The following is a 17,435-nucleotide window of genomic DNA, read 5'->3' on the forward strand; positions in this document are numbered from 1 at the left end:
AAAGGCAAAGATGTCAGCTTGGGGACTAAGGTGCGCCTGACTCAAGCCATGGTGTTTTTTTCACCTCATATGCATGCAAAAGCTGGACGCTGAATAAGGAAGACCAAAGAATGGACTCTTTTGAATTATGGTGTTGGCAAAGAATATTGAAATACCATGGACTGCCAGAAGAGCAAACAAATCTGTCTTGGAAGAAGTACAACCAGAATGCTCCTTAGAAACAAGGATGGCGAGACTTCGTCTCCCATACTTTGGACATGTTATCAGGAGGGATCAGTCCTTGGAGAAGGACATCATGCTTGGTAAAGTAGAGGGTCAGCAAAAAAGAGGAAGACCCTCAAGTAGACGGACTGACACAGTGGCCGCAACAATGGGCTCAAGCATAACAGCGATCATGAGGTTGACGCAGGACCAGGCATTGTTTTGTTCTGTTGCGCATGGGGTTGCTATGAGTTGGAACCAACTCGAGGGCACCTAACAACAACAATGACTTGATGCAGTCAGTAAACGAGATAGATACCACTGTGGTATCACATTTACGAATGAGGACACTAGAGGAAAAGGAATTCTGATCCTAGGGCTGCTTGAGTCCACAGGGAATGGGGAGTAATGCTGTCTCTAAGAAGGTAGCCAGGGCAGCATGAAGAGCCATGAGCCTGCAGTGGGCCAACATACCGATGGCCTTGCCAGGCCAAGAATGCAGACTTTGCTTTCCTAAGATGAATCCCAGAGGGGCCCAGAGGCAGAACAGCATGGAGCCAGGGGACCTCAGCTTGAAGTAGAGTGGCCGATACATTCTAGACTTAGACAGTTTTTATTACTCGGAACATAGTGAAAGAGACGCCAACTTCAGATAAGATATTCAGAGGGTTTTATGGGGAAAAGTGATATTAGAAGTGTTCTTTATAGCTTTTTGAGAGAGAATGAAGACCCTTGCGGTAGATGTTGTTGAGTGTGTTCCCAACTCATGGTGACCCATGCACAATGCAACGAAACATTGCCCGGTCCTTCACAATCCCCATCGGTTGCGGATCGGAGCATTGTGATCTATAGGGTTTTCATTGGCTGATTTTCAGAAGTAGATTGCCAGGCCTTTCTTCCTAGTCTGTCTTAATCTGAAAGCTCTTGTAAAACCTATTCAGCATCAGAGCAGCAGGCAAGCCTCCACTGACAGATGGGTGGTGGCTGTGCATGAGGTGCATTGGCCAGGAGTCGAACTGGGGTCTCACTCATGGAAGAGAAGAATTCTATCACTGAACCACCAATGCCTCATGGGTAGACATTATAGGGAGGCAAAAGTTGGCCAAATAATAGGAGGAACAACTTTTTAGGTATTGGAGCCCCTTCACACAGCTGTCTTGAGAGGTAGTGAGCTCCCTGCCACTGGCAATGTTCAAATGGGGCCTGAAGGGCCATCTTGTCAGCTGCTTAGCAGCAGATGGTGTTCCTCTTGAGGATGAGATTGTCCACCAAGGACCTTCCCATCCTAAGGCTTCAGCCTGGTAGGGGAGCTGAGGGATTGCCCACCATCAGCTAATTGAGCTAGCTCGGATTAGGTTGCTAAATCCAGTGGAGGGCACCAACTCTCATTTTGTTCCCTGTCTCCTGGCGAGGCGCCTCTGAGGGCAGATGCCAGCAGGTGACGGTGCTGTCCTGCCATCTGCTTCCTAGAATAGAGCATGTCACCAAGCGAAGATTAGACTCCCCATGTAAAGCAGAGCCGTGTGTCACCCACCCGCCTTTTGTGAAGAAGGGGTTGCTGGTCATTGAGGAATAATGGGAAAAAGGGAGGAGTGGGCAAGAAGCCGAACGCCACAAGGATTTCTCCCCTTTTTTGGCAGCTTCCCTGTGTCTTGCTTGCTTGATTGAAGCTTTCATAGGCATTATTGTACGTGCCAATGTTCAGGACCTCTGTAAAGTTCAATGTATGTTCTCTCCAACCTCAAAGGAGTGTGAGACATGCCCCCCAGCTGGGCCTGGGCCAGGCAGCAAAGGCAGATTGGGTGGGTGGGAGGAGGGACCGGAAGTCCCCTGGCTGGACCCAGTTACCTCCTTCCCTCAGCTGATGTGTTCCAGGCAGACCGCAGGCTCGTTTCTGTGTGCGCAACGTCTGTGTAAATGGAGTAGCATTTTGAATGCGCTGCAGGAGTGCCCCTCAAAAGGAGCCCTGTGGCGAAGTCTTTTGTAAAGTGAAAAATCCTTTTGTAAGGCGAATAATGTACTCTGTTTATCTGCTTTGGAGGTTCTCAGGGAAGAGAGGGATTTGTTTGAAGGCCATCTGACCCACCCCCTTTCCAATGCCTGATTCTCGGCTACAGCATCCCCTCCAAGGGATGGGAAGCCCCTGTTCGAGCCTCTCAGTGATGGGAAACTCATGACCTCCAAGATAGATGGTTCCATCTTTGGACAGCTCTGCTTATTAGGAATGGAAACTGATCCCGAGCTAAGAAATGTCTCACTGAAGTCTTCATCCATTGAGTCTTCCATTCATAGGTTACACTGAATAGTTCTTTTCCTTGTTTTTGGCTTACTTGATACTTGACAATAAGTCTTCTCTTCTTTACACTGAATGTTCCTGGTTCCCTCATTCGTTCCTCATATGGAGGATTTTGAGTTCTTTTCTCATCCATGGTTCTGCTTTGATCTTACTTGGTTTGCTGTCCTGCATCCGTTTTCAGCTTTGCTGTTGTTGTTAGGTGCCATCGAGTCAATTCCTGCTCATAGCAACCCTATGCACCACAGAACAAAACTCTGCCCAGTCCTGCGCCATCCTCATGATCACTGTTATGCTTCAGCCCATTGTTGCAGCCACTGTGTCAATCCATCTCGTTGAGGGTCTTCCTCTTTTTCGCTGACCCTCTACTTTACCAAGCTGATGTCTTTCTCCAGGGACTAGTCCCTCCTGATAACATGTCCAAAGTATGTGAGACAAAGTCTCGCCATCCTCACTTCTAAGGAGCATTCTGGCTGTACTTCTTCTAAGACAGATTTGTTCTTTCTTTTGGCAGTCCATGGTATAGTCAACATTCTTCTCCAGCACCATAACTCAAAGGCGTCAGTTCTTCTTTGGTCTTCCTTATTCATTGTCCAGCTTTTGCTGGACATATCAGGTGACTGAAAACACCGTGGCTTGGGTCAGGCACAGCTTAGTCCTTAAAGTGACATCTTTGCCTTTTAACACTTTAAAGAGGTCTTTTGCAGCAGATTTTTTCAGCTTTGGGACCTAGCAATTAATGCAACTCTCAAGTGTTGTCTGTCCATGTAGAGGTGAGAGGGACATTCATCTCCCTAAATCTAGATTCTTCTATTCTACTGTTGGTGCAGCTCAAGTGCTTTTATGACAGTCATAAATACTAAGGTCCAGTTACTAGTGGGAGGAGCCCTGGCAGCACAGTGGTTAAGCACTCTGCTGCTAACCAAAAGGCCGGCAGTTTCAACCCACCAGCTGCTCCACGGGAGGAAGATGTGGCAGTCTGCTTCTGTAAAGATTTACAGCCTTGGAAACCCTATGGGGCAGTTCTGCTCTGTCCTATAGGGTTGCTATGAGTCAGAATTGACTCGACAGCAACACGTTTGGGTATTTTTGGAGTTACTAATATCAAACACTTATATGGCACTTGGAGGCCCTATGCAGCACAAATGGTTAAGAGCTTGACGACTGGGGACCATGGTTTCGAGGGACATCTAGGTCAATTGGCATAACAAAATTTATTAAGAAAATGTTCTGCATCCCACTTTGGTGAGTGGCGTCTGGGGTCTCAAAAGCTTGCAAGCGGCCATCTAAGATGCATCAATTGGTCCCAACTCACTTGGAGCAAAGGAGAATGATGAACACCAAAGACACAAGGAAAATATTAGCCCAAGAGACAAAAGGGCCACATAAACCAGAAACTCCATCAGCCTGAGACTGGAAGAACTAGATGGTGCCCAGCTACCACCAATGACCGCCCTGACAGGGAACACAACCCAGAGTCCCTGATGGAGCTGGAGAAAAGTGTGGAGCAGAACTCAAATTCACATAAAAAGACCAGACGTAATAGTCTGACTGACTGGAGGAACCCCTGAAGCCATGGCCCCCAGATGCTCTGTTAACCCAGAACTAAAACCATTCCCATTATATATATACAAAACATAAAATTTGTCACTTTTCAGACGAAGATTAGACTGGACTATAAAACATAAAATAATACTCATGAAGAGTGTGCTTCTTAGTTCAAGCAGATACACAAGACCAAAAAGGTGGCTCCTGTCCAGAGGCAGGATGAGAAGGCAGGAAGGGACAGGAACTGGTTGAATGGACATGGGAAACCCTGGGGTAGAAAGGGGGAGTGTGCTGTCACATTATAGGGATTGCAACTAGTGTCACATAACAATATGTGTATAAATTTTTGTATGAGAAATTAACTTGAGCTGTAAGCTTTCACCTAAAGCACAATTAAAAAAAAAAGAGCCTGACTACTAACCGAAAGGTTGATAGTGTGAGCCCACTCAGAGGCACCTTGGAAGAAAGGCCTGGTGTTTTGGGTTTTTTACATGGCACTTACCATTGCCTAAAATCTTGAAGCCAGACTGGCATGTTCTGCTGCTAAACCACGTCTCCCTCCTTCAGGACTTAATGGAGGCTCTTTCTTTAAATGACAGCTTTTCTTAAGTAAGATACATCTTCAGACGAGTAGTCTGATCTGGAACTAATGGAACTCTCTCCTTTTTCCCTAGAACTGGTCAGGCATGAAGTGCCAGTTCAAGCTGCTACGGATGGCTGTGGCCTTGATCTGTAGTAAGTACTGACAGGCAGGCTGGTGGGAAGGGAGCGCTGTACCAGGCCCTGAGACACAAGGATGCACAGTCCCTTTCCTTAGGGGTTTTTGGTCAAGAGAAAACAAAACAAAACCAGACATGTTAATAAGTATGTACAACAAAGTAGCAGTGCTATGAGAGAAGTCTGTTCTTTAAACTTTTTTATAGGGGTAATTTTTTTTTAATTGTGGTAAAATATATATATATATATATAAAACACAAAATTTGCCATTTTAACCATTTGTAAGTGTGCAGTCCAGTGGCATTGATTATAGCCACAGGGTTGTGCAACCATCACCGCTATTAATTTCCCAAACTTTCTCATCACCCCGAATAGAATTTCTTGAACTTTTTATTGACATATACACATAGAAAAATGCACGCAGGATGACTGTCCAGCCCCAAAACCAGCACCTAGATCAAGGAAAAGAACTTCTTAACCTTTTGGGTCTCAGCGTCAATCCTTTGAGATCCCCTGTTGGAAACCAGCGACCCCTTCTCCAGAAAACACACGCACACATACATATGCACACACATTAAAATTTGTGATTTTAGCAGGTCCCACAAACTAATCCGTGAATCCCTTCTGAACAGCAGCTTTAGTCCCAGCCCAGGGAGAGCTCAGTTGTACTGCAGAGGTCATTTTGAGTGTTAAAGACAAGCAGATGTTGACCATGTAGACAAGGTGCAGGAGAGCATTGCAGGCAAAGGGGCAGCATGAGCAAAGACACCTGTGGGTGAAGTGTCACAGCCAGCCAGGTGTTTAGCAAAACTAACTGTGAGATTTGGGACTGTGTGTGATTGTGATTAGAGAGAAAGCTGGTGAGATAACAGGAATCAAATCATGAAGGGCTTTAAATGCAAAGAAAAAAAAAATTGCACTTCATCCTGAATGTCCTGGGAGGCCACCGGAGGGCTTTAAGCAAGGGAGTTATTGACAGATTTGAGTTTGAGGAAAGTGGTTAGGCTGCAGTGTAGAGAATAGGTTGGGACGGGGTGGAAGGAGATGCGATCAGAGGCCAAGAGGCCCATTCTGAGATGGAAAGAGATAAGAGACTGAACTGAAGTGGTGGAAATAGAAGAGCAAACATTGTGTCCTTCAGTCCTCAGAACGGGCCTATGTAGAGGGTATTAGGCTTAATTTACAAGTGGGGAACTCGAGGCTCAAAGTTAAGTTGCCCAAAGTCACCCAGCTAAGTAATGATAGAACCAGAATTCAGAGCCAGTCTGTACCATTTCTAATGCTCTACACGTTAGCCAAGCTGGGCGGTGAGAACTTTGATGTTCTCTGCCCGAATCAGCCACCTGCTATGTGGGTCAGAGGAAGATTAAGCTAGGAAAAATTTGGGATGAAATTTGCCTCTGTGGCCGCCACCGTCATCCCCTTCCACACTCCTTGCTCCTTACCTTGTGACCTTCAGTCTGTCTCCAGGAAATCGGGTCTGCCCCTGACCCGTGTGGGGCTTCTGCCCTCTGGATCTGAGTTTCCTTACTGAGATTGGATGGTCTCTAATCCCAGAGAGGACCTTCCAGCCTTAAAGCCCATGGACACTTTGAGCATGGGCAGTAGGGTGGGTGCAGTAGAGATGAGAGGTGAGAATAACTTCAACAAGTGTCTTCACAGACTCTTGAGTTTGTCTGCTTTCAGGAAGGGAGGAGCAGCCTGAGTCTTACTGTTAAAAAAAAATCCAGCTCTAAGAATCATAAAAACGAAAATGCTATTTTGAAGTTGGGGACCAGTGCCTTTCAGACCTCCGTTATCTAACTTAGCATCTGCTAAGCAAAGGCAGGAAGGATGCCCCAGGGCCTGGGGATAGAATGGGGGGCAGTGCAGAAATCCATCCCTGGGCTTCTCCTTTTCTGCCATCTATTGGCCATACTGAGAGTTGCAGGGCCCAAATTAGAAGGTTGCGCAATTCCAAAGGCAATCCCGGAATCCCTGGAGATTCTGGCACCCGTGGGGTGGTTAGGGTGGAGAGAGGCACCTTGGCTAATTAAATGATAAATAAGAAAGTATAAAATTCCCCTCAAAGGGCTCTCTTTCAAGCTGTCAAAGTTGCCTTGGTTTCCTCATCTGTAAAATGGGAATGAGAATACCTACCCTGCATGTTCTTTTAGTGGTTGGTAATGAAATGGTACCATTTCCCGGCACTTGTGCTTTCAAGAGACTACCTCCCCATTTGACTGGCAGGTCCAAGAAGTTCACCCAAGAAGGATGGATTGGAGAATGGGGTGGTGGCATTTTAAGAATCTGTCAAGAGATAAATTCCAGCACTTTTTGGGAGTGGAGTTGGTATTGTTTATTTCCGTTCCTTCTTTATCCTTCTCCCTCTTCATCCCTTCCTTCTGACTGCAAAAGGACTGGTTCTGAGGGCTTCCTGTGGGTTTTGAGATAATATGTGAAAACACTTCATAAGCAGTAAAGTGCTGAGCACATTTTGAAGCTATTATTAATGTTCCAACAGTGCAGGCTATGACATAGAGACTGAGCATTTATACAGATGGGGAAGCTGAGTCACCAGGATGCACAGTGTGAGCACAGAGGTGCAAGGGCCTTTTGGGCTGCTGCACAGGCTGTCCCCTCTGCCTGAAATGCTCTTCTCAGGTCCCTCCTGATACTCAGATTTCAGCTCCAATGTCACCTCTTTGGGGCCATCTTGTCTGACTTCCTAAAGAATCCCCCTCACCCATGCCCAGCACTGATTTTACATCACTTTTTCTTCATAGATGTATCTCTTACTGAAATTACCTTATGTGTGTGATTGATTGCTGTTCTATCGCCAGCCCCTTTAAGCTTGGTGAGAACAGAGGCTGTCTTCTTCATTATTATATCTACAGGGTGTAGAATGGTGCTTGGCCTCACAGATAATGAATGAATTAATGGGTGGATGGCTGAATGGGTGGGTGGGTAGATGGCGTGCAAGGCCCCTCCCTTGGCCCATGCCCGGTGGCTCGCCTGTGACTTCTGTGTGCTTCCTCCCCTTGCAGTGAGCATGGAGTTTGGGCGGGCTGTGTGGCTCCGATTCCACCCGTCGGCTTATCCCCCATGCCCTCACCCGAGCTTCGTGGCACACCTGGGTGGCGTGGCTGTGGGCATCACCCTGGGTGTGGTGGTCCTGAGGAACTACGAGCAGAGGCTGCAGGACCAGTCGCTGTGGTGGATTTTTGTGGCCATGTACGCAATCTTTGTGCTGTTTGCCATCTTCTGGAACATCTTTGCCTACACCCTGCTGGACTTGAAGCTGCCACCACCCCCCTGAGGGGCTCAAGGACATAGGTGGGGGAGGGGAGAGAGAAGAAGCATCAGGAGAGAGCATCTGCATTCTTTTTTACTCATCACCAGCTGCGTTAGGCCAGGAGGAGAGGACAAGAGATGCTGATCTGCTGTAATTGTCGTGTTTAGATTTGGACAGACAGTGGAGGCTCTTTTCTGAAAGGTACCTGATGGAAGAGTCAGATGTGGCTACCATCATTCTTCTCGACTGTTCTGATGACATTGGGCCAGGGCATGGGCCTGGGTGGCAGTGAAACTGGCCCTGCCCTTGGGCTGGGTTTGTTCCATGTGTTCAGGGTTCCCCTGTCCCTACCACCAGCTGAGCAGCAGCCTTCTTCCTCATCTCCACCCTGAGAAATCCTGAGAGATGTCAGGAGGGTCTGAGGGTTGTAGAAGCCAGGCAGTCCCTTCTCCAGCCCAGAAGTAGTTGCATACCAGGAAGCATTCCCTCCACAGCTGCTGGGTCTGGGGCTCTGGTCTAAGAAGAGGGCCTGTTGATGAACATGTTGACTTTGGCCTGAGGGAAGCCCCTCTGTGCCTGTCGGTGAGCAGTGGGGCATGGCCCATGGCTGCTAGAGCCTAGGGTAGGCAGAGGAAGGAAGTTCTATAAGCTCCAGGCCCCAGCCTTGCCCTGGGGCTACTCAGTGAGGAGGGAAATAAACTTGGCCAGAGTTCTACCCTGGGAAGGCCCAGTATGTACTCTAGACTTCTCCTGCCCTTTCTCCCAGAATGTTGACATCCCACACATCCCATGCCCCTGCCTTGCTTTTAGGGTCTTTTCCTTCCCTTCCACTGCCCTGATTCTACATTGTATCTCTCCTTTGGTTATGGAAACAGTATTTTGATTGTGTGTGTGTGTGTGTGTGTGTGTGTGTGTGTGTGTGTGTGTGTGTGTGTGTGTGTGTGTGTGGTTTGGTGGGTGGAGATATGTGTGATGGGAAAGATAATGTGAGGCTAGTAGGAGACTAGAGGAGGCAGGTGAGGGGCAGTGGAAGTGTGTGGACAGTGTATGTGGGAAGAAAGGTGTTGCGGGGCGAGAGGCTAGAGAGTGTGTGGTGTGGTGTGGTTGCTGAGTAACCTTGCTTTTAGCAAAACTTGTCACCTTCTTTCCCATCCTCTCCCCCTTCCAGGTGCCTCCCTGAGAGTGTATGGCTGGTAGGTAAATTGTTATCAGTGGTGGGGGGAAACTGGGCCCTTCTGGGGACCCTCGGGATGTCGAGGTTTTCCTCAGCTTTGCTCAGTACTGCTTTTGTGTACCTCTGGAGTGGCCTTCCTACCTGAAAAGTTTCTGTTGTCTCTTCTTTAGGAGGGAAGAGAGCCTGTGGCAGGAATATTGAGGCCACATGTCCATTTGAGTTGTGGGGGATAGGAGGCTGCAGTAAAATGAATTCACTTCTGGAGAAAGAGTTGTTGGGTGCGTGGATGAGTGTCAGAGGTGACGACATCCCCTAGACTCAGATGCTTAGAGCTGGGAGGGAACTTGGAGATTATCAACTCCACCCCCAAATCCATTTCACAAGTAGGAAAACAGGAGCTGTTGTAGGCCCTGAGGTGAGGGTGTGAGGAGGATGACCTTTGACAAAGCATGCCATTCTCTTTATATGTCATTCCCTTTATAGGGAACTCCCAACCACTGACAGCCCAGAAGGATGAAGAACCCTAGTCCTAGGAGGCAGAGGGGCTGGCTTCATGCAGGAACACGGACAGAAATGTGGGAACTGCCCTCTACCAGCCTTACGCCCATCAGAGCTCCAGAGTCACACAGGCCAAGCTTTTGGGAGGTCTTGGGCCACTGTGGCTCCCTTTCCCCAATGATCACATGTAAATGGGAAGGGTCTTCCCACCCAGGGCCATACTCACTCACCCCCACGCTATGCCAAGTCCTTTCCCATCTTTGCCCAACGCTGAATAGATTGTCTCGGTCCCCACACTCCTAAGGTCATGCTACTGTTGTGTCGACACTATGCTGAGAACTGTCGGCCTGAGGTGGTTCAGATTTTGGCTGAGTCACTTCAGCCCAGGGCACCTTGCCTGTGCCCTGCCTGCCCTTTTATGTGCCCTAGTGAGAGGAAGGTACATCTACATCTCAGGCCATCGGCCCCAGCAGCTCGCTGTCAGAACAGTGTCCACAAGCCAGACAAAAGGTCTTTGGTCTGCTTAATACCCACCCCACCACCCTCTCACTTCCGAGCAGGGCCACACAGGGTGACAGTAGAGTCGCCTCACAGAACCCAGGCCTCCAACCCAGGGCTGAGGGACAGCTGTCTGGTAAAAAAGGTTTACTTTTTGGTCTCTTTCTCCTCCGCAGGTCCCTTAGTTCTCACCACCCTCCCAAGCCCCTCTGCCCCAGCAGTACTACCCGTTACTGGGCAGGCATTGTCTTCCTCTCTCTCTCTCCTTCCTCTTCCAATATGGCTGTCTAGCAGCGTGTGGTGAAGCACAGGGTAGAGTAAATCTTCAGGCTGGTGGAGGTAGGTCGGCTTTAATCCACAGGATACAGAAATTGAAAGCTGGGGAATCCCCAAACAGCAGCCATAGGCTCGTTTGCTCGTTAAATGGAAGAGGAATCCCAGAAACTGGGGAAAGAAAAACAAACCTTTAAAGGAGAAATTTCACTTTAATGACACCATTAATCATTCATTTTTTAATTAGGAAAAGCTCCCTAATGAGGCTCTTTTGCCAGCTAATAGGACTCTCAATTTCTGTGAGAACCATTCTCACCCAGAGGATTAGGGCAGTCATTGCTCACCAAGCCCAGATCTTGCCCCAGCATCCGATTTAGTTTGCAAATAATGCAGATTCCCGGGTGCAGTGAAAGTCCTTCCCTGACATCCTTTACATCGCTCCCAGTGCTGGCTGGAAAGCACTGATGCTCCTCTGCCTTAAATTACAGTGCTGAACAGTGAACTTCCCCTCCGAGGACTTGAGTCAATCGAAAGCCGAAAAGAAACACAAGCTGCAATGTTTGTTTCTAAATATTTTTGTATTGTGTACATTCTGTATATTTTTGTTGTAACATATTATTTGAGCACAGATTCCATTAAAGATTTTTTTTAAGCCATTGGTTCCTCAGGAAGTGACGTGAAGGGCTGGCATGGGAGCCTGTTTCAGCTCGGTCTGGGCCAGGGCGGGTGGGAGAGGGTGAGCAGCAGCAGTGGCAGCGGATATATGATTTATAAAATACACATGGGGCATCGGTCCAGGGCGCCAGTCTTTCTAGGTTCTTAGCCTTTTTTGAATCATTGGACTCTCGAGTGGCTGAGAAGGCTATGATCTCTCTTCCCATAAAAATGTACACGTGTAGGCAATTTTGTGTACAACTTCTGGGGGTTTGTGGAGTGCCTGGTGCAAATGGTTAATGCACTAAGCTGCTAACCAAAAGGTTACAGGTTTGAATCTACCCAGAGGCACTGCAGAAGAAAGGCCTGGCAATCTGCTTCTGAAAATCAACCACTGAAAACCCTATGGAGCAAAGCTCTACTCTGATACCGGTTAAGAGCCTCTGTGCCAGCCGTCCTGGTGGGTGTCCTGCCTTGCTCTTCCACTCTTATACTATACCCCTATGAGAAATTAATTTTATAACTATCATTATTGGAGGAATCTTTGAAATACCCTAGATACTTCCTCCTTCACCTCAACAGCCTAGCCTTTCAGTCTTTCTAGGTGCTTTCACCATGCTGATCTTGAGAATGGGCTAGGAATGTTCTCAGGGTAAAAAGGGCATGGCAGTTCACATAGAGGGAAAAAAGAGGGAAGGATAAGTGTAAAAGGCAAGTTAAAGAATCAAACTGGTTTTGAATGAAGATTGGAAGGTGAATTGTTTTTGCCAGTGTTTGTAAATCAAGGGCAGTGTGTGTAGTTTTGCCATTCATAATCTTAAATTTCATTTGCAGATTAAACTACCCTATTAAATTCAGCGTGAAGGCTGTTTCCCGTAATGTTCTTACACATCAGTTTTCTGGGTATCATTTAAAACTGTTCCTAAATGCTGCAGAAACCATCCCAAATCAGTCTTTAGAATGCAGTTGGGGACTAAAGATCATAGAGCTGACTTCTATTTGGAAAAGAACTGACTTCTAGAAGAAAAAGTTGGGCCCTTTTTGAGCACTGGAATTCCTGTTTGTCAGTTACAGGCTCAAACATGAGCGGCATTTCATAAAAGGCCAGCTTCTTGGATAGCCAGAAGCTGTTAACACGGCCTTTGTCCTCTTATCATCTTCCTTTTCTGGTTCTCCTTTCTAGTAGATTCTCATCCTTGCAAAAACTTAGTAAGGTGTTTACTAAGTTAATTAAGAAATGCAATTTAGTGACTACCTGTTAGGCACGTGGGTTGTTGTGTGCTCTCAAGTCGACTCATAGCAACCCCATGGACAGAGTAGAACTTCCCCATAGGGTTTCCTAGGCTGTAGTCTTTACAGGAGCAGATCACCAAGTCTTTTCGTGGGGAGCTGTTGATGGGTTCCAGCCACCAACCTTCACTAACCATTACAGCACCAGGGCTCCTTGGCATGTGGGTAGGCATTTTCAATACATTATTCTTATTTAATGGCACCACTTGTTGGTGTGAAATGGGTATAAATATCCCCATATTTACATGAGGGGAATGCTTAGAGAAGTTTAGTAACTTGCTGATAGTAAATAGCATAGCTGGAATCACAACCAAGACTGCCTGGTTCTAAAGCGCATGCGCTCAGCTCTCAGGTTTGTATAGGACTCCAGGGACACTAAACATGTGGAAGCTTCGGGGAGTGTTTGTTTAAAGAGCCAGTCTCCTTGCATTAGGCCTAGGGTCATCTAATGTCCCAGTAATGAGCCTTGGAATAGTCACTTAGTGTTCATTTAAGGGAATCGCCACTTTGCCAGCCTTCCTAGTTTACAAAAAAACTACAGCTATAAATTTGTTACTGCTCCCTACCACCTCCAATTTCCAGAAGATAGGCGTTTACACCACCTCAGCGATCTGTGTGATTTAAACTCTGTGAGGCACATTTAGGAAGTTTAGCAGTTAAAAGAACTGGAGCCACCTCTTAGACCTCAAGTGGAAAGATTTCATTGAAGCCAGCGGGGTTTCCATTAGCTGAGAAGACACACGGTTAGGAAAATGTGGTCCTAGTAACTGAATCTTATTTCCGAGAAGCCTGCAGGCTTTTTGGCATCTGGTATAAGTGATCCTCTGGTAAAGGACAGGCATTCTGTCATGATTAATAATGAATGAGAGTGAAAGGAAGTGACTTGGGTTATTGAGTTCTATGGGTGTAACTTTACTGGACAATGAATAAAACATTGCAAAGGAAATTGCTCTTGCACCCTGCCTAATACCTTCCGAAAGATGCAGAAAGATGTGTCCCAGCAGGCGATTTGATTTTCTTCAGCAAATTTTTTAGCGTAACAAGTATAATTTCCCCTATAAACTTGTTGGGAATTAATAAAAACATCAGGCTTGAGAACTGAGTTCATTAAATAAAAATGACTGCCTTGATTAGAAGCTAAGTTCTTTATTATTATTATTATTACAAGTATAATTAACATATAAACTGAGACCTATTTTTGATACATGACATACATTTCCTTTGTATGTAGAGCACACAAATAATACATAAACATAAATTTACTCCAGGTCTACACAAATCTTTTTTAAAACTTTAAAAGTTAATACACTGGCTTATTAAAATTTGAATACACATTTCTGGTCATGAACTCTAAGTTTCTTCTCATGGCCAACAAGATACTCAATTTCATGTCACTGTTTTCCTTGTCTATAGTAGTGACATACAGTTTGCCACAGACTTTTAAGACTGTATTGTGTGCAACTGTATAATACAGGGACCCTACATTACTATACAGTCACGCACCATATAATGTCCATTTGAGCAACGTCCAACTGCATATACATCCCTGGTCTTATAAGATCATAACAAAAAAAAGCCCATTGCTGTCAAGTGGATTCCAACTCATAGTGACCCTACAGGACAGAGCAGAACTACCCCACAGGGTTTCCAAGCAGCACCTGGTGGATACGAACTGCTCACCTCTTAACCGCTACGCCACCAGGGTTTCCAAAGTTATAATAGAGTTCAGAAATCCCAATCAGAGAACAGGATGTAGTGGATGTTTAACACTTAAGAAACACTTTGAAATTGTGCAGTGTGTTCATGAGCATCACAAAATAGTGCATGAGTTTGTTATTACAAATCACTGTATGTATGTAACTCAAATTTTTAATATAATAGGCTTTATGGTAGCCTGTACTTGAGTACAAGTTTTCCATAAGTCGGACATTCGTAACCCAGGGACTGCCTGTATATAATAAGGTGTTCATACAACGTCCAATTCCCATAACATCCTATTTCACAGAATGTATTGTGGACATTAAGAAACACATGACTGTATATATATTATATATACACACACACAAAATATATCATTATACCTTGCCTATATCCATAAATGATTTGAAGCAGGTAATATATTTGCTTTCAAATGCCATTTACAACACAGACTCTTGAATGATATGTTAATTTAAAAATGAAAAAATGTTTTCCAGACTCAAAATTCTGATGTCCTAATGTTGCTTATTGAAAAAAAAAAAAAATTGATTTTTAAGTGGGACAATCAAGTGCATTAGAAAAAAAGACAGTCGGATTCTAGTGTCATAAAATGCTGATTTTCCATAGTCATCCTGAATGTAATGTTATTTAAAAAAAAAAAAAGTACTTGGATTTTTTTCTACACTGTCTACAATCTAAATTATTAACGTTTAAAGGCATATGAAAGCCTTTATGAAGATCCTGAATTGTATTTCTCATTAAAGGAAAAGAAATGGCTCAGTGAGTCATGTCCCTAGACTTCTGCAGAGAAAAAAGCAGAAAGCCATTGTCAGTCATTCTGAAAGTTAAAACTCAGCACTTAATGTGAACTGAGATCCGTTTAAGAGAGGATTCCTCTGTGTTACGGGCCTGTGTCCCTCTGAGCATCTTGAAGGCAGTAAGAACTGATCTGGTCTTCTCAACAAAAATCATTATCAAATAAATTTACTAAAGACTATACAGAACAAATTGCAATCATATGGGTGTAGCTGCAATTGGCTTCCATGGAAATTATAAATGGCTAGCTGAGTTTACTTTGATCCAGAGTAAAATAATCTGAGTCTTATAACAAATGTGCAAAAAACTAAAATCAATGAGTGACTCTGATATGAAGAATGTGTTTGCATTTTTATATATATGTATTTTTCCCCCTCAACACTGTTTTAAAACGCCAGCATTTTCATCTAGAAGAAGAAAGAAAATATAGTCTCTTAGCAAATGTCTGTGAACAAATGAATGAAGAAAAGTGGTGACGGAGGCCACTTCCGTAGTAGCTGTCCATCAGAGATGTCTTGTCTTGAAGCTAGTACATCTGTTTTTAAAGTTCATTTAATTTCTTACACACTCATGATTTATTTGCATATTGACTTAACTGCTGGCTTTATCATCACTGCCATTATCAATCAGACAAAAAATGTACCAGCACCCACAGAGCGTATAGACCTTTTTTTGGAGTGGTTTAGTGACACTAATCTGTCCTAAGTCTAGGATTACTTTTTTTTTGAAAAAAAGAAGCTACAATCCATTGAGAAAGAAGTATTATGATCTTCCTGAGAGGAAAAAATGCTAACTACTGCATCAAATTCCTAAGAGAAGCCACAAAATTACCTCTGACATTTTCTAAGCAACAACTCCCTAAACTCTAGAATTGATGGGACCAGTGATATACTAAAATTCCACAACTCTGACACACATATCTAGGACTCAGTGAAGACATTCCTCAGATTTTTACATTTAATTAAGTCACATTTCAAAATTCTAAAAAAAAAAAACCTGAAATGAGCTTCAAATAATCTTAAATAGTAATCCTATAGACGATTATAACTGCAATTTCAAACACCAAAGCTTGAATATACAACTTCATGATACAATTATCTCAAAAATATGATCAAAAACTTTGGGCAAGAGCTTCTTTCATGAATTCTTCAAGGACAGCTACCACATTTTTGGCTTCCGGCATTTCTTCATGTTCCACTTTAACTATCTTCAAAAGGATATCTCCGCTACCACAGTTCTTTAGGAACATGTAACATTTAAACAAAGCATAATGATTCATTTCTGCCTGTCGGATAAATCTCTTCAAATTATTTGTGTCTTGTATGGCCTAGAAAAAGATTAGCCAGTTAAATATGTAGTGAGATAACAATGCAGCTTGAAAAATATCTTCTATCCAGCTGAGAACTCAATATATGTTCCTGAGATGCTTGCTTTTTATTTTAAATATTTCTGTCATTTTTATTGCTAATATGTTTTGCCCTTGATAAAACAAAAACTCATGTATATTAAAAAAAAAAAAAATCCTAGATAAGGTGACAATACTCCCCCTCCTACCTACCCTGACCCTGAATTCTGAACCCTTAGACACTGGACTATGTTTTTGTGCTTTGTAACTAAGATACATCACAAATTAAAAGATCGTTGTCCCTTAAATAAAAGCAAGTATTCAAGCCAATTAATTGGAAATAAAAGGATATGTATGCAGAAGCCACTGAAAAATATAAATAAAATAAATGCCTTCTCAGGATTCCAGCTTTCAGAATGTCCTTTTTAATAGACATGGCAGCTACAAAGCAGATTTATTACCTTGTCATGGGTACTAATTAAAATTGAGACAAAAACTGTCTATGGTACTTGGTACACAGCCGACTAATTACCTTTAATTTAAAGTTCTCCAGTACTTGTCGGAAAAGAAAAGGGTTGCCCCCTTCAGCACCATTTAAAAATGCCCGCATCCAATCCTCACAAAACCGGTTGCTTCCTGTAAAATACATTGGAAAAATTAAATAAATAAAAATGTAATCCTACAAAGCATAAGGCATTTTTCTTTCTTTATAAAAATATTTACAATGCATTATTTAAGACTTCTATAATAGTCTAAATAAAATACCACCCATACCTATGTACTCACCACCTGGCTAAGAAATACCAAAATGGTTCAAGCCCCTTGTGTACTCCTCCCTAATCACATTCTCCTCCTTTCCCATCAGAAAGGATTATCATTCCCACATATATTTCTTTATACTTTTACTATATATCTTTGTACCTCTAAGCCTTCTATAGTACCATTTTGCATATGTTAAAACTTTACGTATTTTCTTTAATGGAATGGAAACAACCTAGGTGCCCATCAACAGATGAATGGATAAACAAATTATGATATATCCACACAATGGAATACTACACAATGATAAAGAACAACGATGAAGCTGTGAAACATAACATGGAGGAATCTGGAGGTCATTATGCTGAGTGAATTTAGTCAGTCACAGAAGGACAAA

At 44.0% G+C, this 17,435-nt stretch overlaps 2 protein-coding genes across 3 annotated transcripts in view; one reads left to right on the forward strand and one right to left on the reverse strand.

The window, feature by feature from the left end:
• The window catches only part of RHBDL3 (rhomboid like 3), a 51,665-nt gene extending 43,246 nt beyond the window's left edge, over positions 1 to 8,419 (forward strand). The window contains exons 7-8 of one of the 2 annotated variants that reach the window (XM_004385402.1): positions 4,717 to 4,777; positions 7,786 to 8,188. In XM_004385402.1, the coding sequence (XP_004385459.1) occupies positions 4,717 to 4,777; positions 7,786 to 8,057 (333 nt within the window). In that variant the 3' untranslated portion in view covers positions 8,058 to 8,188. Of the gene's footprint in view, positions 1 to 4,716; positions 4,778 to 7,785 lie in introns of both variants that reach the window. The other variant, XM_004385401.2, reaches the window with a different exon arrangement.
• Positions 8,420 to 13,550: 5,131 nt separating this feature from the next.
• The window catches only part of CUNH17orf75 (chromosome unknown C17orf75 homolog), a 12,054-nt gene continuing 8,169 nt past the window's right edge, over positions 13,551 to 17,435 (reverse strand). The window contains exons 9-10 of the mRNA XM_004385403.3: positions 16,812 to 16,915; positions 13,551 to 16,261 (exon numbers count right to left, since the gene is read on the reverse strand). Of these exons, the coding sequence (XP_004385460.1) occupies positions 16,046 to 16,261; positions 16,812 to 16,915 (320 nt within the window). The 3' untranslated portion in view covers positions 13,551 to 16,045. The remainder of the gene's footprint in view (positions 16,262 to 16,811; positions 16,916 to 17,435) is intronic.

Source organism: Trichechus manatus, unplaced genomic scaffold (genome assembly GCF_000243295.1).
Source record: "Trichechus manatus latirostris isolate Lorelei unplaced genomic scaffold, TriManLat1.0 scaffold00138, whole genome shotgun sequence".
Taxonomy (NCBI): Eukaryota; Metazoa; Chordata; class Mammalia; order Sirenia; family Trichechidae; genus Trichechus; species Trichechus manatus.